Source organism: Scylla paramamosain, chromosome 21 (assembly GCF_035594125.1).
Source record: "Scylla paramamosain isolate STU-SP2022 chromosome 21, ASM3559412v1, whole genome shotgun sequence".
In the NCBI taxonomy this organism is placed as follows: domain Eukaryota; kingdom Metazoa; phylum Arthropoda; class Malacostraca; order Decapoda; family Portunidae; genus Scylla; species Scylla paramamosain.
This window is the reverse complement of record NC_087171.1, coordinates 13,505,767-13,530,766: the sequence shown is the minus strand read 5'-3', so window position 1 is coordinate 13,530,766 and position 25,000 is coordinate 13,505,767. Positions and strand designations below refer to the sequence as shown.

The 25,000-nt window shown below is 39.4% G+C and overlaps 1 protein-coding gene and 1 long non-coding RNA gene across 6 annotated transcripts in view; one reads left to right on the top strand and one right to left on the bottom strand.

Moving 5' to 3' along the window:
- LOC135111050 (uncharacterized) overlaps positions 1 to 9,444 on the top strand; it is a 46,389-nt gene extending 36,945 nt beyond the window's left edge. The window contains exon 6 of the long non-coding RNA XR_010273544.1: positions 9,390 to 9,444. This is a non-coding gene — a long non-coding RNA (uncharacterized LOC135111050). The remainder of the gene's footprint in view (positions 1 to 9,389) is intronic.
- The window catches only part of LOC135111048 (tyrosine-protein phosphatase 99A-like), a 110,234-nt gene that overhangs the window by 2,698 nt on the left and 82,536 nt on the right, over positions 1 to 25,000 (bottom strand). For 2 of the 5 annotated variants that reach the window (XM_064023952.1, XM_064023955.1), the window contains 13 exons: positions 21,828 to 22,108; positions 14,389 to 14,675; positions 13,011 to 13,143; positions 10,456 to 10,606; positions 8,738 to 8,952; positions 8,313 to 8,357; positions 7,454 to 7,579; positions 6,024 to 6,190; positions 5,026 to 5,155; positions 4,665 to 4,832; positions 3,515 to 3,874; positions 1,782 to 1,996; positions 827 to 962 (listed from right to left, as the gene is read on the bottom strand). In XM_064023952.1, coding sequence (XP_063880022.1) covers positions 827 to 962; positions 1,782 to 1,996; positions 3,515 to 3,874; positions 4,665 to 4,832; positions 5,026 to 5,155; positions 6,024 to 6,190; positions 7,454 to 7,579; positions 8,313 to 8,357; positions 8,738 to 8,952; positions 10,456 to 10,606; positions 13,011 to 13,143; positions 14,389 to 14,675; positions 21,828 to 22,108 — 2,414 coding nt within the window. The remainder of the gene's footprint in view (positions 1 to 826; positions 963 to 1,781; positions 1,997 to 3,514; positions 3,875 to 4,664; positions 4,833 to 5,025; positions 5,156 to 6,023; positions 6,191 to 7,453; positions 7,580 to 8,312; positions 8,358 to 8,737; positions 8,953 to 10,455; positions 10,607 to 13,010; positions 13,144 to 14,388; positions 14,676 to 21,827; positions 22,109 to 25,000) is intronic. The other 3 variants (XM_064023953.1, XM_064023954.1, XM_064023957.1) reach the window with 3 other exon arrangements.

Here is a 25,000-nt window from a genome sequence, read left to right as displayed (position 1 = left end):
TTAAAAAAATTTTTTAATCAGCTAGCTAATAGTGGTGCTTACTGATAACCTTAATTTTAAATACAAATAAAATTAGGGAAGTGACTAGACCTTCATGGGTGCACCCTTCAGCTGCCCCATGACATGCCCGCACCCATATTAATGTGATTATGTCACACCCATATTAATGTGATTGTCACACCCATATTAATATGATTATGTCACACCCATATTAATGTAATTATGTCACACCTATATCAATGTGATTAAGTCACACCCATATTAATGTGATTATGTAATTTATTTTGTTGACACAATTTTTAATTGAAAATATAAAAATTGGCATAGGGCAAGACAAATTGAGTGCAACTGAAAATATCTTACTAAGGAAGGAAATAAGTGAAAGATGATTCGGAGTGGCTATATATGGGAAATAAAAAGAGGTATTTTTAAACATTTAGTGTGCTAATGGACATGTGTTTGTTTATAGAATGATGAGTGGTGGTAACAGGAGAATGCACAAAGAGAACGGTACTAAAAACAGAGACACTGATAAAGTAATTACAAGTTTGAAGAATGGAGAAGCATCTCAATTGTAATACAATTGAGATGTTAGGTATGAAGAAGAAATGGTGATCAAATGTAAGGTATGAGAAGAAATGGTGATCAAACATAAAGTAGAACCTCTGAACATGAATTTAATTTGTTCATGCAGGCAATTTCTAGCTCAAAAAGTATCAAGAATAAATTTTTCCATTATAAATAAAGTAAAATTAAGTAATTAATTCAACATAAAGAGGAAACGTGTAGAATTTACAACAAATATTCCACAAACTTGGGTACTCACTTGACTAGTCCATATGCTGGGTCGTCTGTTGTGGTAGAGCTTGCAATACATGTATGTGTCCAGGTGCTGTTCGAACTCCATCTGGCTTCTGAGTGTTGTTAAGGAACAGAATGTTGCTGCTTCTGTGCCACCAAATCTATGGTAGGAATGAGATTTACATCAATTTGAGTGCATTTGTGCAATAGAATGAGTTAATGAGAGTCAAATAATTACATTTATCTTTTCTACAGTAAAATCCCTCTTATCCGGCATCAACGGGACTGCCGACATGCTGGATACTTGAATATTGCCAGATACTTGAATAGAAGTGAAATTATGTCCACAATCACCACCCTACACTCATGCATCTTACCATAACAAAGATCAGCTGATCTTAATCAGCAGCTGATCTGATCAGCTGCTTAAGTGTAAGCACAACACGCTTCCTCTTTTCTACAACTTTAAGCATGATGAAGGCATCAGGCGATAAACAGTGCACACGCAGGACTGAGTCACTGAGTAAACACAGTGCAGTGGGCCGCGGGTGGCGCGAAGCAGTGCGCTCTGGTGGCGAGGGGACAAAGTATGCCTCGCGCGGGAATTTTAATTGATTTTATGAGTACACATTGATTTTTTTTATTGATTTTAAGGCTCGGGGAAAAATGTGCCGGATACTCGAATGCCGGATGAGAGGGATTTTACTGTATATAATAATGATATTCAGCATAAGTATCCCAACTCTGACTGGTTTTATGATATAGTGTATCGGGGACTAATGTGTAAATTTGATATCCAAGTTACTTTTAGTTGTAACAGAGAAATGAGCTTGCAATTCTACAGTTAACTGAAATTGTATAGATACTCCATCTAGATCCATCTATATACCAGTCTGGCAATCCCCACATTGGGTGGCCTAGACAGAGCACTGAGTACTAAAAATAATGAACATGATATTGTACATAATGCTTTCACTCACCTATCAACAACTATTAGAGGACCATTCTGGTAATTTGTATGGGCCTCAGAAACTAGTGACACAAGGCTGAGGGTGGTGGTAAGGGCAGGGAGGGTATGGGGCCAACTTGGTGCGTGGATCAATCTCACAGGCAGTTCATAGTCGTCCTGAAGACTTTGTACAGCAACTTCCACAGTCATTAACCCTGAGTTTAACTTTTCCTCCAAGTACCGAACCTAGAAATAAGTTTGAATTTATAACAAATCCAGTAAACAAATCCAGTAAAAAAGTAAAAGATGTAATCTGGCAATAGATGCAAAACACTAAAACTTAATGTTCCAGTGATTCTATATACCATCCATACCATATATTTTAGAGAAATAATTTTAAATACATCACTAAAACATCTAGCCTAATTTATTACTACTTATCATTTAAGTCTTTCTTTCAAAACAACACTCATTACTACATTAGTGTTACTGTCTGTTCACTTCTACACACACCCACACCCACACACTATCAGGGGATTGGAAAGAATTGACAAAATATCTCTTGGTAAGGAGTGATAAAAGAGGAAATATGAGACAATAAATAAACAAATCATGTAATAAAAGTCAGCTTCTAAAATAGTATTGAATTTCAGTTGGAAGGGTTGATAAGAGCAAAGAAAATATACATGCTTCTTAAACAGTGAATATCAGTTGGAAGGGTTGATAAGAGCAAAGAAGAAAATATACACGCTTCTAAAATAGTATTGAATTTCAGTTGGAAGGGTTGATAAGAGCAAAGAAGAAAATATACACGACTTTAAAAGGAAAAATTGGAAAAATTATGGTAAAATCTTCAATACTGAACACCAATATAAAGTGAAGCACGCATAAGTTTATCAATTTTTTTTTTTAAACTCATAAGTTCTATCCTGTTATGTACAGAAATACACCCTCATACACTTCAACCACCAGCTTCACTACTGTACACATCATCCTTGTCAATTCTGTTGATTGTACTTATTCAATATATTCTTGTTCTTTAAATTTTTACTAACATGACATTGTAGCTCTAGAAATTATCCAAAGTTTCTAAGCAAATAAAACTCATTTGCCTGTACTAGATAAAATTTTTTTTCATTTTTTAATGATGATATACCAGGTACCATTCAAGGGCACAAGAAAATAATAACACTGCCACTGGGCTTATGATTTTGCCTGCTGATAGGCCCCAGTATTCCCATTTTCTTTATTCATTATTTATGTGTTTAGAAGAACCATAGCTGTCTAAAACTACAGTGATGGAATGGCCAAAAGAAAAGTGGAGATAAAGTTGAAGAGAGATGGATAGAAATTGTGTGAAGAGGCTAAGAAATCAAAGATTTACACCACTCTATCCAAAACTTCTGATGTGTCGAAGGCAATAGCAACATTTTTTTTTTTTAGATGTACAAAGTCAATTTCTTACAAATTCTTGGGCCAGTCAGCAGGAGAAAGCATTATCCAGTGACAGCTATAACTGGGTATGAAAACAGTAATTAAACTGCATCAAAGGAAATGAATAGGATATGGTAACTGCATCACTAACTAGTTTTGTCTCTGATCTTGAACTAAATGCTGTGCAGTGGGTTAGCACATTATTATAACACTTTTTGTGGAACCGAGGCTTCTCATAAAACTTACTTATGAATTAATGCAGCCTTGACTATGGATGGTGAGTCAGATAAAATGTATTTTACTTTATCTACAAAAACATTTGTTACATACCTTCCAGTGCTCAGAGTCAAAATCATCATGTTGGGCTGGCCAGAACTGTGGGAATCCTTGATCCTCATCCACAGTAGTTAAAACAACTACTGTCTGGGCATTGTGGTCCCAAACCATCTGCCAGAAGTCAAGAATAGTATTTGGCAGTGGATGCTGTGTGATAATGAACTCCCGCAACCTCTGATGCCCCATAAGCCAGGTGGCATTGATGTAGTCAGAGCCATCTACACCTGGCTTGGGAGTGAGGTGCACTCGACCATTCTCCATTGGCAAGTGGTCGGTGCTGCGGTTTTTCTCCCGGTTCACAGGCTTCATGGCACTCACTACATTGAAGTCTCGGGGCTGGAAATGAGTGATGAGCTGCAAGAGAAAAGACATATTCATAATTACTGTGTTCACTGGCAACACTGATTTTCAAAACTAATTACCATGGTCTTATCCTTAGCTTGTGATAGATGGTGACTCCAAAACTTGACGTCATTTAATGGATACTGCCACAAATATACATATACAACAACTGAAGATTCATTCCAAATGAAATGAGATAAATTTTATATTATAATGTCCTTCATCTGTAAGAGAAACATTAAATTTTCTACTGATAATGCAGTTTCAATACAGGCAGACCTTAAATATCATATATTTCAAATCTACTTGTCATTTGCTTAGTTATAGTGTTAAGGGACAAACTCAAATTGTTTCCTTTCAACTGAAGATTGCAATATGAGTTCTCTCAGTTGTGAGCTGAGTGCACTAACCACTAGGCTAATGGTACATTAGTACCAAATCAATACCTTTCATATATATACCAACAAGGATGACAACTGATTAAATATGAGCAGTTGGTAATTAGCAGTGTGTGGTGGTGATGTTGGTGATGTAATTGTACTCTGCTCACAGCCATGAGAATCAAGCTTTAAATCTGAGGCCAAGCTAAAATTATCCCTACTTAGCATGGCATGGCTTCTGGCTTATAACTATAACCTAACCTTAAAAAGAGCTCTCTGTCCTGTTAATTTTAACAAGATGCTAAATATTATGGAGATACAATGAATCAAGAAATGGGTCTGAGGTTGACATATTTGTGGTGTTAAATATTTTTTTGTAGATACTCAATGAAGAATTAACCAACAAGACTTGATGTCTGTACCTTGTATTGATGACTTAGAAGATACCAAGATTGAGGCTTCTCTTGTGAGTTGTCTGGGGCCTGCAGCATGCGGATATATCTGCTGACCCCACCACTAGGAATATTAGTGTCTCCACTCTGGATGGCTTCCAACAGGGCATCATGAATAAATATATACTGTTCTTCAGTCTGAAAAAATAATGCATGTTAGTTACATTTTACATAATAAAAAAGTAAATAGTCAAACAGAAAATAGATGAATAAAAATTCAAGTGAAGACAAACATACTGGTCCAGAGAAATACATCACAAAATTCATCATAACAATTCCATGATCACATGAATGTCTTCCCAATAATAAATACCTTTCATATTTCACTTACTTGCACAAGAAAGTTTCGCTGTGTGCGAATGTGTTTAAGAAAACCCCATATATTTAGACGTCCCTTAGCACGAATATGCTGTAGCATGGCGTCAAGCACTATGTAAGTGCCTGTTCTGCCCACGCCAGCGCTGAAAATGAGTAAATGGTAATTGAAGTTCTTGATGTTCTTATACACTTCTCAAAACTAAATATAATCAATAATTTTAAGTAATGGTATGTACATCCTCTGGGAAGAGAGACAGTTCTTTGTAATTCTGTCCTTCACATGAGACAAGAAAGCATGGCATTCAGATTCAGATTTGTATAATGGAGAATGAAGATGAAATAGAGCAGTCACATCCTTTTTTCAACTGCAGTAATCATATCATGTGCATCTCTTATACATTTTAAGAATAACTGCAATTCACTTCATATTCTAAGTTGAAAGGAAAGTTTTAAGGCCTTCCTAAAAAGTCAGAAAGGAAGTGTTAGCCAATGAGATTCCTCATATAACGAATTCTCAAACTCTTAAATTAACATTTTCTTCACCAAGACATGTTTTCAGTTATCTGAAGAATACACTCCCTGAAACATACATGTATTTGTAGTTTTGCAAAGTTTTTGGGTAAGCAGTAATCTAAAGCTATTACAAGGTCAAGACCATGAAGTATTGTCATTCATATAATGGATAGACTAAGTATGTCTGTATGCTGGAGGAAAACATGAGAAAGGTAAAGAGAGAAAGGGTAAGATGTTAAAGGATACGAAAGCACAAGTATGGGCAATGGAGTATTTATACACAGCTGTTAAGAAAATGGCACACACATACACACCATCATCCCTCAATTCTCAGCCCTCATTGCACTTAACAATTTCCCTAATCACTTCATATAAATGAAGATTGTAAAGTATGCTTCCCACACATTACATTCCAACTCCTCACATGGAAAATAACACATGGATAAATATGAATTAACATTCAGAATAACATCTTGACTTAAAGTGAACTTAACATACCTGCAGTGAACTATAATTGGACCTGCATCTTCTGGGTTGGCTGCCGCTGACTTTCGGACAAAGGAGAGGACAGGCAAGGGATGGTCTGGAGTGCCATGGTCTGGCCAGTTTGTGTAATGATATTGAAACAGTATGCGCTCACCTCCTCCAGATTTCTTACATTTAACCTGTGAAAGTCAACACTGAGTGAATATTTTAGAAATAATAACTCCTATATTTCAACTGCAATTTGTGTATGGATATATCAAAACAATGAAATACAGTATGTCATTACATAATTTTGTCTACTGAGCAAGAATATTGACAATTTGGTGAGATACTTGGACTCCTCTTTGTAATAAGTTTTGAAAACTCACTCCCTTCTGGGAAGCTTCAAACAAAGGCTGGCTGGAGTAAAACTGTCTCTAGGATATCTTGCCTTAACATAACTTTAATTTGTGCCACATCAATTTTTTCTTATTAGCAGTTCCTGTCTCATTTCACATCCTTATTTCTATTTCTAAAGAGTTTGCATGTATTTTTTCTCTATATGCCCACATTCATTCTTATTCATTGGGCATCTTTACAAATTATTTATAATCTTTTTTTCCAATAACTTCAAACCCTTGACAGTTTAAGCATCTTTCCACCATCTCTTCACCCCTGGTTACCTCAACTCTTCCAGAACCTACCCAGATAATTTTTTCACTAGCACCTCATCTCAGGAATCCATTCATGTCCTTAATCACTTAGGACTAAAGCAGCATCACTGCTTTTATGTCAGCTTTTATTCTTTGCCACATCCAAACTCAAATTCCCTTTGTCACATGCTTACATATTGTGTTATATAACAACATTCCACAGTTTCCCCTTACCCTTATTGCCAGCAATGAAAACTGAAGTGTGTGCCCTATGTAATAACTGAATAATCTGAAATGTTTATACTATACACCATTTGTATCCTTTGTTACATAATCCTAGCTTTCACCTTAGTATACATTACTTTCACATTAACTTTTATTAGGAAATACTCCCTATCTCTGTCTGTAGTCACAAAGGTCTTGCTTTCTTGGTTATTTTTTTTCTGGCCCTCCATAATTTCCAATCCCATCCTGTAAAACTAGTATTGACAGCATAATATTTTCATCAATCCTATCATAATAATGTTGAAAATTGTACATATTAGCTACAACAGATGAGGGTTGAGGTTCAGAAACCTTTCTTCTGGTTCCCCTATGATTTCATTGAAACAAAACTCTTACCCTTTATGAATAATGATGGAAAGGACATATATCTATGAAAATGCAGTGTTACATAAGACTAATGAACAATGGTGACAACAGTTGATGCATTTAAACACTTAGACGACACCTGTTTGCTTGAGTCCACAAACTCTTCAGTGCTATGTCATCTGTAATGGTGCCACTGATAACAATATAATTCATACATACCTTCATGTGTCTTATAGCAAACTTCCTTATGGTGTATGTGGCAAGAACCTCCTCATGTACTAATCGAACTTGTATTAAACCATAGTGTTCACTTCCTTCTTTAGGCCAATACTGGTCGCACTTCTTCTGTAAGAGTAAGAATACAATTTTACTAAATTCTCACTGACCACTGAAGTTTTGTCTTGTGGTTGGCTGTTCCCATAACCTAATTGAGATATTACTTATTATATTATATAAAGGTTTATTATTGAAATATTGAAATTTTGATCTACACTAGCTAACCCATTTGCCTTTAAGATCAATAAGATTCTTAGACAAACAAGGAACATTAATTTACTACATGCAACATTCACAAAACCATCCACAAGGGCAAAACTCCTACTGTAATGGGGTTCCATAAAAGTTCACTGACAAACCATGTGCCATCATTTGTTTCTAAATCTACAACACAATGAAAACAGCAAAAGGCTAGTTCATTTCCACTCCCCAATTGGTCAACACACTATCATGTTCTGTTGTGTCAACTAGTATCATGAGTCTTCAGCATTTATACAAAACATATCTCACACCATCAAAAGTTTGTACTCATGTTTACCAAATCATATATTACCAAAATAGTAACAATAACGATATGTTGTAAATTAGGATTAAAAAACATCTGCATGTTAAATTTTTTTTTTTTTTCATGTATAAGATGAGGACACCCAAGATTATGCTGCACTCATTATGTGTTACAGACCAAGTGAGCTGTGGGAACTTGCAAGCAAGGATTGGTTGTGTACAGTGGCATGCCAAGCTTATCTCTCTCCCTTGTGCACACCTAAGATAAAGAAGTTTTGCACTGTGTATTATACAATACCTCTAGGCATTGGGTAGCTAGCTTTGGCTGTTTTTTAACAGTTTCCTATGAAAGGCAGAAAAGGAAAAAATAAATATTACCTTTCAACCCAAAATAATAGATGAAATAATGAATGCTGGATAGATTACCTTCACTTGTCACTCTGACAAGTATGTGTCTGTTTTTTGTCATAAATTCAAGGATCATGTCATGTGGGCACATTGACTTTCTTCAATGGTTGTGTAAATTTTCCACGAACAACAACATACTGCAAACAAGCCTTTGGTCTTTATGTGAAAACTTTCATTGGAAAATAATTAAGAACAATTAGTTAGCTACATCTGTTATTATGATTCTAATGGCTGTGAATTAACAAAGGTTAACCATAAATCAAACTGACGAATCCAACTACACTACACAAGCTTCACATGACACACGACACTCACCCGTCCTCTTTCCACAAGATTTGTAATCATAACGATTATGTGGACATGCTGTTCCCACACCATCCGCCAGAAGGTATCAAATGTGGAAGGCAGAGGACCCTGGGTTCCAATGTATGCTCTTGCTTTCTCGTAACCATCAATGTAATTTGCATTCACATATTCAATTGCTTTCTTCTGACCTGGCAGAGGCCTCAAGGGTACACGTGTATGGTCGTCTGAAAGAAGACAATGGCAGCCTTAGTGAAACGTTACTTCAATTACACTTCCCGCAATGTAGAGGAAGGAATAACCTGAATTACAAAAAGAGGCAAAAGTTAAGATGAGAGATGACAAAAGATGTAAAAAAATTAAAACCTTGTATATGATGATGTTACTTTACATATCTAATGATTTTCAGTCATTCTACTGAATGAAAAATCAATAACAAAACTGTGATTAACTAAGGTTTATAATTCATAGATAATCTTTACTTTTTTTGTATAGTGCAATATCTCAACAGTTTGAAGCATTACATGTTTACTCATTTTATGGTCATAATGATCTTTACTCATATGATCCATTTACTCTTTGATCATCTGATGTGGATGTGTTAGCTTCAGTAAGGGTATGCATCCATAATCTTCCTAGTTCATAACAAAGACACATATTGCAGGTTCTGACTGAGAGCAAAGGATACACACCTTGATATTGGAATGAGCAAGAAGCTGAGTAAAAGTATCAGTCAATGGTGAGTTATGCTTGGATAGGTGTGGTGTTCTGTGGGAATGTCCCAAAACCAATGACTTGCTTTTGTGCTTTACCTATGGTTTTGCATAATTTGCATGTTAATGCTTCCTTGTAGTAGATGTGGCATGGAAAGGAATCTTTGCTGTGCCTTTAGCAATGCCTCAGTGGAATTTTGTGTTGGGGTTTCTGTAGATAATGTGTTGTCAAGGAAGTGTTAGTAGCAGATTGGTGCTCTTTTGAGTAGAGCCCTGAGGGTAGGCTGTCTTTGAGTAATTGAGTGTGGCTGTGTGACAAATTGAATGATGAGTCTGGATTGTGCCAGCTTTACTATGCAGTAGTTCAGCTTTATGCTTATGCTGTTGGGCATAATTATTTGCTGAGTTAGAATGTATGTATGTTGGTGTGGCTATGTGGTTATATGGCAAACCCACATTTATATCTTTGCTCCTCAAAATAAGTGTTGTGTATATAAATTAGTGGTACATGTTTGGTACTTACTCCTGGCCCTCACCCATCTGTTGTCTTATCCCCAAAGGCAACACTATGAAACATCTCACTACAGAGGGCGAGTCAGTATAATCATAACAGGGGGGAAAAACTAGAGTCTTCACACAACAAACATGGAACTGAAGCTTTTTTCTTTTCATATCATAATTATTCCTTTATCATAATTTTGAATGTTCATGTATACAAATTATGGATATTGTGCAATACCATTTTAATTAATTTTAATTTCAATGTTTGAAGTGTTTTCATAACATGCACATGTATTCATATAAATCCATACTTATTTATGTTATCTGTGTGTGTGTGTGTGTGTGTGTGACTACATATGATGTGTTTCAAAGCTTTAAATTTGCTTTGAATTCTCAAGGAAAAGCTTTAGTTTCACGTCTGTGTATTAGTTGCTTATGGTATGATCGGAAGAATGAGAAAGATAATAAATTTGTCAACAATAATGAAATGTAGTCCAATAACGTGTAAAAACCCACAAGCAACTATATTCAGGTATCGATTCTTTTGTTTGTTTTCCGGGTGCTGCGAGTGTTCTGCTGGATGATGCTCCTGTGCTGAGGCTGCTTGTATTGCCTCATACTCCTTGGAAAATCCAATGTCTCCGTCAGCATGCAGATCAGCCACGTGCTGCAGAACGAAGCTAGAATTAGTCATGATAAAATTATTCAGCAGGTAAGCAGTGAGAGACATTTCTAAATACTTCTCATACAGAACTGTTTTTTAGTCACCAATCTATCTATTAACTTATCAAGTCAAATACAGGATACCTAGTACTCCCAAAAATTAAAGCATATGTAATGTTATCCCTTTGATAGGGTTTTGATAGAAGATAAAGCTACAATTATGATTTAAGTGGATCATTATGAGGAAAATGCAAAGCAAAACAAGACTTAAATATTTGTGTCTCTGCTCTATGTATTCACTTTCAAAATATTTAAATGTCTTTAATTTAGTGATCTTATCTTTTTATAAACTTAATTTTACAACATTAGCTGCATCTAATGGTGTACAATTTGGGTTAATGTTAGAGAGAGAGAGAGAGAGAGAGAGAGAGAGAGAGAGAGAGAGAGAGAGAGAGAGAGAGAGAGAGAGAGAGAGAGAGAGAGAGAGAGAGATAATTTTTCAAGGCTCCTAGTTGAAAGAGACACAAGGAAACATACAATATATGAGAGGTGTCATGGTTTAAAATTTTAATGGCATAAAAGATGGTAAGGAATCTAAATATTGGCATCATCATATACTTTGTAACAGCTAACTGTTATTCATCAGTTTCAGTTCTGAAGAATATAAATATTGGATAATCATATACTTTGTAATAGCTAACTGTTATTCATCACTTTCAGTTCTGAAGTGATGAATAATGAGCCACCTTACAGGAACACAATGGATCACTGCTGCATACAAATAATGGAGAAGTAAACAGAGGGAGACAAAGAGAGAGCAATAGAGTGATTAGTAAGGCTATTCAAACACTACATTAACAAGTTAATGACCAATGTGTTATGGATTTTGTGCCTTGCTACAGTGTGACCTTAACCTAACAAATACTGAAGATGTGTGCATCTTTCTTCAAAGCAGACTGTATTGTCGTTGTCTATTTTGCATTTCATTAAATCATTTACCTACAACAGACCATATTATATTTCTCTGATGCTTTACTTCCTATAGGGGCACTCCCCAGTGGGTTGGTCATAGCCTTCATCTCTTCCCCCTTCAAATATCCTCTCCTTACTTTTCAAGCACCATTTCTACTAACACCTCTTTCAGTCAAGTACCTACTTCAAATAGCCTTCATCCTCTATTAAGACCTAAAGTTCATCCAAATACACTTCTTTAACAAGCTCTTTACTCTTCACTCTTCTCTCTCTCTCTCTCTCTCTCTCTCTCTCTCTCTCTCAAAAAAAAAAAAAGAAAAAAAAAAAAAAGAAAAAAAAAAAGAAGAAAAAAAAATCCATTTCAGTATGTTTCTATTCACCCATTTCACAACAAGAAAAAAATCACTGAAACATTCTAAATTACAAAATCACATGCTTAACAGGATGGAAAATGTGTGAACCATGTATCTCTCTAAGGAAGGTAATAGTGTAAGAATATATGTTAAAGATTAACTGACATGAAAGGTACATATTATATACATAAGTAAGAGTGGTACTGAAAAGTAAGATACTACTCAAGTGTAGTAAACCCATTTTATTTTGGAGTTTTTGGAGTTACACTTAGTGTGCAATGATGAGTTATTTTAGACACTACTCTGTTTTGATCCAGTACTTTTTCATTTTTATGAATCATATTTTTGATAATCTTGCAAGACAGGCTTTTCTTGTCAATAAATTCCATTATCATAGTCTTGTCCTTGTAGACACTGTTAAAATACATGTTGGGAGATGGTCTTGTATAGTTACTGGTCATGAATGAAGGAATATGTGGTGTATGGTAAGAAAACAGTAGCTGGCAGCACATGCCAGTAATTGCAAATTAATATTATTATTATTATTAATATCTTTTAAACCTTTGTTTTAATACAGACACTGCATACATATTTATTCAAGTGATTTTTCTGCATGTAGTAATTTTAAATGTACAAATCCTTCAGATCCATCAAAACATACTGGTGAAATGATATGCACATGTATTGTACCAATATACCAATATGTGTGTCAATATACATGGGTACATTTATGCACACACAGCAACAAGTTAAGCAGGAACAGAATAGTGCAACACAATGGCACATGTTGTCTCTAATGCTTTCTTATTTGGGATGAATCCTCATTATGATATTTGGTGTGCTGCTTGCATGGAACCCTTTTAACTCATAAAATTGTTTCATGTAAGTTAGTCCACACAACATGAATCTGAGTGTGTAAAGCTGAGAAATTGAGAATGAGATGAAAATATTGAAACTGTTCTAAAGAAGGGATAACAAGACTTGTTCAGTAGATTCAGTCATGACATACAACAATTGAAGAAAAAACTAAAACCACATTTGTATAAATAGGTGAATTTTAAAGTCTTGTCACAACAAACTCACCTTGGCAAAGTCGTGCACATCTATAGGGCCATAGGAACCCTCACCACCCGTGTCATTTTCCCAGTCATGCACGAGAGCAGGAACAGTTTTGGGAGGGTCATCAAGGTAATTGTAGGCTCCTTGAAAGAATCGTCTGAAAATAGATAAATGATATCTAGTGTGAATCTGGTGAGTGTCATACAACAAACAATAATTTCTACAACTAAGAAATGCCTTTCCAGTTAGTAAGAAAGAATCTTAACTTCTCCACAGCATAAAACTTCCCCTAAAGTATATCCATAATTCTTATATATTTAATGCAAATGATGTATAATTATGAATGGAAGAATACAACAGGAGGGTGCAAGTGCTGAGGAAGCTCCTCAGACTTCTGAATATAATGTTGGGTGTGACGGGAGGAAAAAGAAAAAAATAACAATTAATTGACAGAAGGATTAAGAAACTGATAACGAAAAGACATGAACAAAGCAACAGGAAAGAAATGATGGTGAAAGAAAAAAAAACAATACAAGACAAAAAAGAAAACTGGCAAGACTGGATGGAATTACAACTGAGATGTTAAAGTAAGAGATAACAGTTGGATGCCCAGAAGAAAGTAAAATCTATAAAAATTAAGAGTATACATAAATCTAGAACTCTTGGCTTGATTCTGTGTTTGCGGAAGTAAGGAAGCATGGAAGATGGCCTGAGAAAAGTGCTGTGTAAGGATGGGTAAATATTAAAGCAGCAACAGTGACCATGGAATTAAAAGGGGGCAGGGGAGATGTAAGAATGAAAGACAAAGATTAAGGATCCAGGCAACAGAAATGAATTACGCAAAGTCTGTGGTGGATGAAGAATGAGTGAAGAGATCAGTGAGTGTGTGTAAATGTCAGATATCTTGTATATCCTGTAACTACATATTGTGATGAAATCATATATGATGAGTATATGTACTTAAGACACTTCCATTGGTTACTGTTCTTCATACTAATAAATAATGCCAACATATGGTAGCATATACAGTACTACATATATGTATTAAGGAATTCTGATCTTCAGAGCTAACTTGTGTGTGTTAACTGGCCTCTTGCAGTCTTAACACTAATCTATGCATGCATCTTTTGAATAAAGAATGAAAACAAGGTTTAAAAGATCATGTCTTTTCCTCATACTCTTCGTACTAATCTATGCACATATCTTTGATATGGCTTTGTTAGGTCACCATTTATGAAACTGTAAACAACAAGAAGCAGATACTACCATGATCCATACTTGGCAAAGATGTGACAGGGACTGCAATGTATGGGCCTACTGGCTTCTTGCAGCTTCCCTTATGTTCTTATGTTATCTCTCTTATTTTTACAGGTTGCACAACCAGATATAACTCCCAACTTACTGCTTTTGGCGTTTATGCACTTGCCTCCAAATGATCATAGCAACCACGAGGAGGAAAAGGGCGAACGTAGCACAAATAATGCCAGCAATAATGCCAGCACTCATCTCAAAGCCTGCACCCTGCTCTGGGTGAGGCCTCTTGTGGCAGTCCGGGTAGAGCAAAATTTTTCGAGGGTGTGAGAATGGTCCCTTGTAAGTCTTGTTGTTCTCAGAGAAGAAGCGAGAGTATGTTCCTCCCCGGACCTTTACCTCATACATAGTATTGTAGCTGAGGTTAGTGAGCAGGAACTGTTGAAAAGAAGAAAATATGGTTATGTTAGTACATATTACAGGATATAAATTGTTTAGCCAAAACCCAACCATTTAAAGGGGATGTTAAAGGCATGTTAAAAACAGTAAAATCAAAGAAACAACATCATGATACAAAAGCAAATACTATCTGCAGTGTTTATCTACAATCATCAATGAAGTCATTAAGTAATGCAATACATAATACATACCAGTATATTGATTCATAAACACAATAATAAAATATAAGTTGATGCATCACAACAAATACCACACACCATATATTACCTATCTTTCTTCATCAGTGAATATTATCAAAATCACTGCTTGCATGGTGGTGGCTGGCTTGCAAAACACCACTACAGACACAGTATACTGTGCACAGTGGGTGTACAGTAATTAAATAGATTTTACACTTGAAACACGTGGGAAGATATAACGCTTGGCTCTGTCTAGATAAGCCAGTTCCATCCATCTCAGGATCAGAGGGTTACTCAAACAGAAAGGTCTCATGTAGTGAAGAGCATATTGATATTTAATATTTCCCTATAATTTTATTGTTCATCTTAGTAATAATGATCCAAGTATACAATAGTTTTAGTTACTAAGGAAAAAAAAAAACAGCAAAGATCTCAGGTAAAAGAGGCAATGGTACACACACACACACACACACACACACCAACACATCCACACAGTCACAAGTGAAAGAACACTGAGCAACAAAGGATGAGGCAAGCAGGATGAGGCGGCAATCTGTGCAGCGTCACGGGATGAGGCGGGGCGTAGCAAGAGGAGCACTATAACCCCAACATAATTATGATAAGACACAGGAAGTTCTTAAAAGTCATGAAGAGGGATCTGATGCGGCGAGGCCTTGAACACTCAACCTTATCATGACCTTGAGGTGCAGTACGCCCTTTCTTTTCCCTTGATACGCAAAGACCTCCATTAACATCAGTCATATAATTATCAACATGACTTTGTATTGATCAGGAGAATGGAATGTTAATGTCAATGAAGATCTTCAGTTCAAATCCTGACATTTACATTATTATGCTTTAAACTTTCGTGTTCATAATGCAATTTAACATCCCTATTTTTTTCTTTTTAACTGTGGTACAAAAGTAGTACCTTTTTCTAGTTTTTAATATGGACACGAGGCATGTCATCTACTATTAAAGGCATAAGGATTATTGTCATACATACAATTCGATTTCAAACGCGTCAAGGCGGCATAGTTTCAATGTTTTAAGTCAGTTATTTTTAACAGACTGTAGTGGAAGTATAACTGAGGTTTACAACTCAGTTTTTTATGATTCTAGTGATTGTTTAATAAGAACTACGTGCATCACCATTAGAGAGAGAGAGAGAGAGAGAGAGAGAGAGAGAGAGAGAGAGAGAGAGAGAGAGAGAGAGAGAGAGAGAGAGAGAGAGAGAGAGATCGTTATCATCTCAATGGCTTTGAAAAAATAAAATAAATAAATTAATCCTAATTAGAGAACAAAGCGTTTCGAACAAGGGCCATAATATTCTACAACACTCCCCATCCTCCACACACACACACCGTCACACAGGATGCGTAGGCCCCTCCCGGAATAGTCCCGTCACACTAAGGGTTCCACCACCACCTGGCGTTTCCCTCCCACCGTCTTCCTTCCCCCTCTAGCAATCATCAATCAAGCATATGAAGAGCCTCTTGTCACGCCCCCTCACGTCCCGAACCCACACCCGCAGCTGGCACGGCGGGACTGGAGGGGCTAAATGATGTTACTGGGAAGGGTGAGAACAACAGTTACGCTGCCAGAGAATAAGACGGGAAAAAAAAAAAAGGAAGTCATATTCGATGAAAAAAAATGTATTCGGTAACGAGAGAGAGAGAGAGAGAGAGAGAGAGAGAGAGAGAGAGAGAGAGAGAGAGAGAGAGAGAGAGAGAGAGAGAGAGAGAGAGAATAATTAAATAACAGCAATGAGGAGAATCTGAGGCAGACAGCAGCAACAGCACCAGCAGTGGTAGTAGTAGTAGTAGTAGTAGTAGTAGTAGTAGTAGTAAAAATAACATCGGGAGTAGAATATGGCAACAGTGACGGTGATGGAGGTGGTGGTGGTGGTGGTGTCAGCGTACAGCGCAGAACACACGGGCAGAAAAGACGAAATTAAAATGTTAAGGGTAATGTTATCAGTGCGGCGGTTCTCTACACGTCTCTTTCCACTAAGTCACACGCTTTATCTCGCTACCACTACCACCGCCACTACCTTTACCGCTGATGTCGTCAAGGGATTAGATAAAATATTTGTCTATTCATCAACTAATCTGAGCAGATGATTCTCTTTTAAGTTATGGCGTAGTAACATTATTAATATATTAATACCAAGGTAGCTTTTCAGTACTAGCATAAGCACTTAATTTCCTATGCTCCAATATTTCTTTTCTTTACGTTTCCTTACTTTCTCCCATTCAGAGAGAGAGAGAGAGAGAGAGAGAGAGAGAGAGAGAGAGAGAGAGAGAGAGAGAGATTGCCAATGTCACCTATTAGTCTATGTGTTATTATCCTGAGTATGAATGTTTGGGAGGGTTGAATCTTAATACCATTTGTGACTGCGCAGAGGAAGATCCCCTCACGCATCTCTCTCTCTCTCTCTCTCTCTCTCTCTCTCTCTCTTGTGTCATCCTAATGGAGAAAGACGCTTATAAAAGGAAAATGCTATATAAAATTAAGCATAAACTCTAAACTTGATGTCTGTAAAAAAAAAAATAATAATACGAGTATATCACACACACACACACAGAGAGAGAGAGAGAGAGAGAGAGAGAGAGAGAGAGAGAGAGAGAGAGAGAGAGAGAGAGAGAGAGAGAGAGAGAGAGAGAGAGAGAGAGAGAGAGAGAGAGAGAGCAGAAAACTAAAATAAAGCAGATATCCAAACTGAGCCATCCTGGAAAAAAAAAAAAAAACAATAATAAAAGAATAAACTCAGGACAATACACTCAATTACCCAAGAGAACATTACATCCCCAGAATAGCCGCTTCCCTCACCGAGATACACCTGACCCCCGCACGCCAGGTAACATTACGGGGTAGTCCAGAGAGCCCAATTACTTCTCGAGTTCAGTTTCAAGCGAGGCTGCTCAAGCTGGACTACTGATGCGCCCGAGGACAAGATGCTTCCTCTCTTTCACGGTGGCCACTGATGTTTGTTATCATTATTAAGTCATTACTATGCAGTTCTCTAATTCTGGCTGAACCTTTTGGCTCTTTAGGGATTACCATTAAGTGGTCTTTTATATATATAGTCTCTTCTTTATTGCCCTTCCCGTTCTATTAGATCTGCGGTTATGAATGATTAAGTAAAGGTGAATAATTATGATCTCTTAAGTAAAGTACAGATGAAGATTAATGAACAAAGGAAATTGTAATAATATAATACGGATCAAAAGAAGACCTGTGCTTGGTAGGTTAGGTTAGGAAAGATAAGGTAAGGTAAGGTTATGCTAGACTCGGGGTAGTAAAAGTAACGTAAAGTAACCTAATCTAAAGCCATCCCGGACTGAAGCCATCCCGGACCAGGTGAAGCTGAGTTGGCATTAATACTGAAAACAAAAGCCATTTCCCTCCCAGACAATCAAGCAGCAATGATGCAGCAGAAGACTCAAGAAGGAAGGGAAGGAGAACAAGCTTGAGGTAACTACAAAGCCACTTACGTTTTACCAGGGAAGTGATCTAGTTACTGGAGGAGGAGGAGTAGGTGTAAGGTAAAACACTGAGCCCCATCTGAGTTAATGACAACAAAACAAAAGATCGTGTGTGTGTGTGTGTGTGTGTGTGTGGATGGTGAAAGGCGGCTAGATGCAAAGGGAGGAAGAAGGAAGCAGTGAGGCAGTGTGTGACCAGCTGAGGGTCGCCTTTGCACGCGCACCACACAGGGGCCAAATCGATTGGCAGTCGCTCCCTCCCCCGCCGCCCGCCACCACCCCGCCACTGGGTCAGTCCAGTCACCGCCACACACAGGAGCCGCGGTGATGCTAGATAGCCCCCCTGCATCCACTACGATCTACATGTATTCTCCTTCCTTGGACGAGATGATAAACCTTTTCAATTCCACTCGCAATCTGCAAGAAGGCTCGGTGATGCTAGCTATCCCCAGCATCCGCTACGACCCAGATGTATTCTTCCTTGGGCGAGACGAACACTATGGTCAGATCATAAACCTTTTCCATCCCACTCACAACCAGCAAGAAACACACACCCTCGTCTAGTCTGTGAATGTGTGCTCCAGTTTTCACCCGAGCAGGTTCTTACGGTAATGGTTTGTTGATAGTAAGAAAGTGAGCTAACGCCTTTAACATTACCAATGCAGAAAGCTAATCTTAGGGAGCACGGAACACTCCTTGGAACTACTTAAGTGAGGCGGGTAAAGGTGTGCAGGTGGCAATCCAAACAGCACACATGGTGAACATACTGTTTCTCTTTTACTGCCTTCTATTTCCTTAATAATGCCTTTCTCTTCTCTTATACTTAAAGCTGTTTTCCGTGATAGTTTCGTGTAGAGTAACGCAGTTAAATCAAACAGCCCAGGATCTATAAGTCTGTTACTGCTTGAAATTCACTTGCATTCATGATGCTGGAAATCTATATAGCTAATCGTACGTAGCGCCAAAAAGTATAATAATTCTCCACGTATATTAATTGTAACATGTCCAAGAAGTAACGAGCAATAGTGTGTGTGTGTGTGTGTGTGTGTGTGTGTGTGTGTGTGTGTGTGTGTGTGTGTGTGTGTGTGTGTGTGTGTGTGTGTGTGCCGGAAGACTAAAGGCGGATGCAGCAGCTGGCCTCCTCTCTGCAGGCCACTCTTCCTTTCCTCCCGAGCAGTGGCACCAGCCACTCCTCCTGCAGCGCCACGGGACTGAGATGCTGCGGCGTCAGTTTCCTTCGCATACCAAAGTGGTGGTAATGCTCTACCCGCTGAATACTTAGGAACGAGTGCATCGCCACAGGCACAAAGCTGGTCGAGACATGCATGCAGCTGTCCGGATAAAGAGCCATGCAGTTGAGGCGCTGACACCACAGCTAATCTGTACATGATGTTATACTGGTGCACGCAGATTCTAGGCTGTGCTGGATAAGAACATAATCTACTGGTATAATAATGTAACTCTGCCTTTGTGTATTGTGCGAACACAGAGGCATGTAACACCGCCGAGAATAACACCACGCTGGGATGAACTACAGAGTATTCTCAGCGATAGCGGAAAAAAAAAAGAATCGTTAATATTTAAGACGCATTTGACAGTAAAGAGATAACTGCATGATAATTTATTTTAACATTCAGGTAAAACTGCGTTCAACCCTAATATTTCTACATAATGCATCACATCACTCATAAGTAATAGGCAAAATTTCTACGACATTTGTATCTAGTTCAGGCCGGTAGTGGAAATCCTAAGTTAATTTCCAACTTGGAAAGGTATTATGCATCAAGGCTTAACTTTCACGGTAACTCCCTCTCAGTGAGTCCCTCGGGCAGTCTCGCCTTGTCACCGCGGCCAGGCAGGAGAGGCACACAGACTTGCAGTCATCAGCATTTCTAGGATCCCTTTTCATCTCGTCTCAAAGCAGGCTAAGATTTCTGGCTTGAAAAAGCAATAAATTTTCTTTAACTTTATGGTGCTGATACCGCAGCCTGCTTATCACTTGCTGTGGCTCGGCGTGGCAAAGGTCTGATATCTCACCCTCCAAACCATCCCCATCACACACACACACACACACAGAAAGCGAGACGACAACCCTCCATTCCTGTCAAACAGCGAGATAACAACATCCAAGTGAAGACAAATTGAGAATGTAATAACAACCACTACGTAATGCCCAAGGTTCAAAGATCAATCACGAAAATCACTATTTCATCAACGGAACGGAAGGAGTCGAGGTCACACACACACACACACACACACACACACACATAGGGGCTTGAGGACGCTCACCCCAATTACAAGAGGCGCCCCATCCCCTCACCCGGGCCCTTCAAGCAGCGACTCGTTACCCTCCGCCTCCACCCAGCCATTCAGCGCCGTCAGTCAGTGAGTCATCCCGCGGGTATACTGTGATAGTGTATCGCTGGCGGCCCTCATCACCGCCATCCTGCTTGCATCTCCCAGACCCGCATCATCCTCTCTCTCTCTCTCTCTCTCTCTCTCTCTCTCTCTCTGGACGCTGCAACCCTGGCCTTGCTCTCAACAGTGATTAGAAGTGTCGCAGAGTAGTTATTAACATTCCATAATGGTACCCCCCCCCCTCTCTCTCTCTCTCTCTCTCTCTCTCTCTCTCTGTCTCTCGTTGGGTGGGTCTTTGATGTGCTTAGCAATAGGGTGGAGCCGCCCTCCCTCCCTCCAGCTAGTGGGTGTTGCCTTGAAGTCTCCCCTCAACTCCCGGCGCCACTTACCACGCCACGTATGGACTGCGGCATAACACTGAGGCATAATGGCAGAGGGCAGGACTGACGGGAAGGGTGGCGGGCAACTTCGTATACGTTTCCCCTACCGCGTGTATTGTCATGTAGATTGACACCCTGCTCCCCCACCAACACACAGTCAACACACACACGCACACAGGAGTTGTTCCTCTTATTGACACGAGTTGTATTTCTAGTGCTCTTTAAAACTTCCCTCGTTATGGTAAAATTTCAGTTCCCTCGCGCTGCTTCATTGTCAGTCTTTATCCATCACTATTAAAAGTAGCAGTGCCTTGTCTCTCCCCATCATGTACACGTCCATAACTTTCAAACACTGAAGGTAACTGGTCGTATTTTAAAAGAAACGACACGTAAGAAGGCGCAACCTTTACCGCACAAATCACAACACAGCGAGCCGCGTCACTGTGCCGTGAATCGCGTAAATGTTTGTGTGTCTTTCATCGCTCTAACACGCAATTATACAGAGACGAACACTCCATCGAAACAGCGACGTGACCGAGAGGCAGGAAGAGCTACGCCTGGGTGCTGATGCCTCGCTACCTCCACACTTACGGGAGAAAGAGGACGAGGTGTACAAGGAGCGCTCCCTCAACACTCAACACGAGGGTGACTGCACGAGCCTCATTTTCTCCTCTACTGCACACACACACACACACACACACACACACACACACACGTAATACTCACATTGTGCTCCTTGCGGTTGTTTACGGAATTCACAGCAATTTCCTCGAACTCGAAAGAATCCTCTGGCCGGTAGTAGATATAGTAGAGATCGACAGTGCCGTAGAGTTTCTCTGGCCTCAGCCACTGCAGGTAAATGTCCCCATTGGCCTGGCAGCTGAGGTTGGATATGGTGGGGGCGCCTGGCCCTGAGAGGTCTGTGGACACGATCACGGGCTGCGAAGACTTGCCCTCGTGCCGCTGCGTGTAGGCTTTTGTCCATACCCGGAACTGAGTGTTGGGTTCTGCAAATATAGAGAGAGAAAATGTCACGAGGATCAATACCAACCCAAAATAGAAGAAAAGTCGCACCAGCAGTACAAAAATCTACACCATCCAGGCTGCCCAGCCACGCGATACCAATGCTGGCAGCGTGGACTCCAGGGCGACAACCAAGGCCCTGTAACACCCCAAAGCTCCCGCCGCCGGCCAAAGAACGAAGGGCCGTGTGAGATCAAAGGAACTGTTGAGACCCGCTGCACCTTCTGTTTCCTTTGCGCTCACACTCCCATTGTGAAGGAACCGGAGGAGGAGGAGGAGGAGGAGGAGGAGGAGGAGGAGGAGGAGGAGGAGGAGGAGGAGAAGGAGGAGGAGGAGGAGGAGGAGGAGGAAATTGAGGGGGGAGGTCAAGATATTAGGAAAGGTATCATTACGTAAAATTATTAACTGCAGATTCTCTCTCTCTCTCTCTCTCTCTCTCTCTCTCTCTCTCTCTCTCTCTCTCTCTCTCTCTCTCTCTCTCTCTCTCATTACAAGCGCCTCATGCCAGTTTCGCTGAGCAATTTAAGCACCCCACTGCAACAGAGACGTCACCTTATCAATATCAACCCTGTCGTCCTGAATTTGAATGCCTCTCGTCCACTTGGCAAGCAGCACGTGGCGGTGGTGACAGCAGGAGGCTCACACCCGCCTACCCAACACACACACACACACACACACACACACACGTTTAGATCGCCCGTTCCATCGCCCCAGCATTCTCTTTCAATCCCTTTCTGTTAATTACTGCTTGTATAACCACTCGTTTATATAAAAAAAGAGTATCCACGCCACTACCCCACTTAAGAAAAATACAGGGAATGACTGTCTCTAAGAAAAGTTTTAAGTATAAACGAACCGATTTCTTTTTGTTTTGTCTATTGTTTCTTTCTCTAACGGTACGTACAAGTCCTTTATTCTTGTGTAACTATGCTGAGGGAGTTGGACGAAGAGAGAAAGTACGAATCGGGGAGGAGGATGAGGAGGAGGAGGAGAAGGAGGAAGAGGTGGAGAAAAGAAAGTTTGGTAGGTAGTTTCCTGCAACACTCGTCCTCCCAACCTCCCAACTTTCCACACGAGGGATCACAGGTCAGATGCTTAGAGGTAATAGCGAATCACTGCTGCTCGTGGCTGTCAGGTTTCACTTTCTTTGCGACTTCACACACACACACACACACACACACACACACACACACACACACACACACACACACAGAGAGAGAGAGAGAGAGAGAGAGAGAGAGAGAGAGAGAGAGAGAGAGAGAGAGAGAGAGAGAGAGAGAGAGAGAGAGAGAGAGAGAGAGAGAGAGAGAGAGAGAGAGAGAGAGAGAGAGAGAGAGAGAGAATCTAAACAGGCAGAAGCTCCATAGGTAGAGAAAATATGGTTTTAAGGTCACATCCGGAGTCTGCAGGAGTGACGCAACCACCACCACCACCACCACCACCACCGGGTCTCTGCTTCGTGGGAGATGCAGGGCGGGGATCAGCCAGCCAGACCACGCCATCCTTTCACTGTAACGAGTTCTCCGGCTGAGGCTACAACGCTGGGCCACTGCCACCATCAAGACTAAGCCTGCTAGTATTCTTAAACGGTTTGTTCTCTCATCAAGATTTTTCCAAGGCCACAGTGATGATTAGTCGGGTTTTCATGTGTGTTTTTGACGTTGGTGGTACAGAATTCTTGCTAACTCTTTCACTGCTACTTGCCACATCCTTCCTAAAAACTACTAACCACTTTGACATATTTCCCCTTTCTTTACAACCACATTCAAACATTATACGAAGAGAAATTGCAAAGTCAATTCTTTTTAATCCCCTTCTTTCTTGTAGGTGCTTGCAAAGATGGCAGACTTTTTTTTTAGTGGTGAATCGTTGCCTATCGCTATGAAAGGGTTAAACTATCACTAAAATCACGATAACACCTGAAAATCCCCATAATTTCCACCAGACTGAAATGTGAGAGGGAGGAGGAGGAAATGTTAAAAGTATACGGTCCTAATATTTCTTCTTATTGGTCAAGTGTGTCCTGTAGCAGCCCAATTTATTAGCATATTTACCTCAAGCAACTTTCATACCCCAAGCAGAGTGATGAGCTCCCCTGACGGTGATTACTAAACGTTTGCTGTGATCCTGAAACTCTGACTGCTGGTAATAAGACTCTCGTTACAGCTGCGTAATCCTAGATGTTTTTACTGAGCGAAACTACAAATACAGGAGGTAAAAGATCTAACACATTCCTTTCATTTTCACTGCTTTTCGGAATTATACACTAAACTCGTTCAACGTCGTTTTAATCACGCTGAGGAGAGGCCGTGGCAGTTAGACGGATGAGGTTACGAGGGCATGCAGGTATCTTAATTCATTAAACTACCTGCCCTACAAATCACAGACAGTACACTTGGCGTCTTCCTAAATCATTCTCTAAATTTGCACCGGGCCGTTTGAATAAGCTTGGAGATAAGTTATAGCAGTCAAACAGTTCAGGTTACGCATGTAGGGATCTTAGGTTTACTACAAATTGTCTTGCAAATTACACTCTGTCTTTCGAAATTATGCTCTAAACGTGAAGCAAACCATTTTAATAAGCCTGAGAAGACATGACATTCAAAATAATTAATGTTACGAGAACATAAAGAGATCTTGGATTACTGCAGCACGTCCTGTAAGTCACACAGTACACAGACCTTTGCAATCTCATCATTAACCTCTACGAGTGTTCCGCGTTAGAATCATAAAGGCTAATTAGGATAACGTGTGCCATTATTGAGTGCACCACTTTGCTTACACTCACAACATGCAATGAACAATAATTTCAACGAGTTTCTTAACCTTTTGACTGCTATGGTCTTTCTTTGTTAACATTTAGAACATCGTAAAAG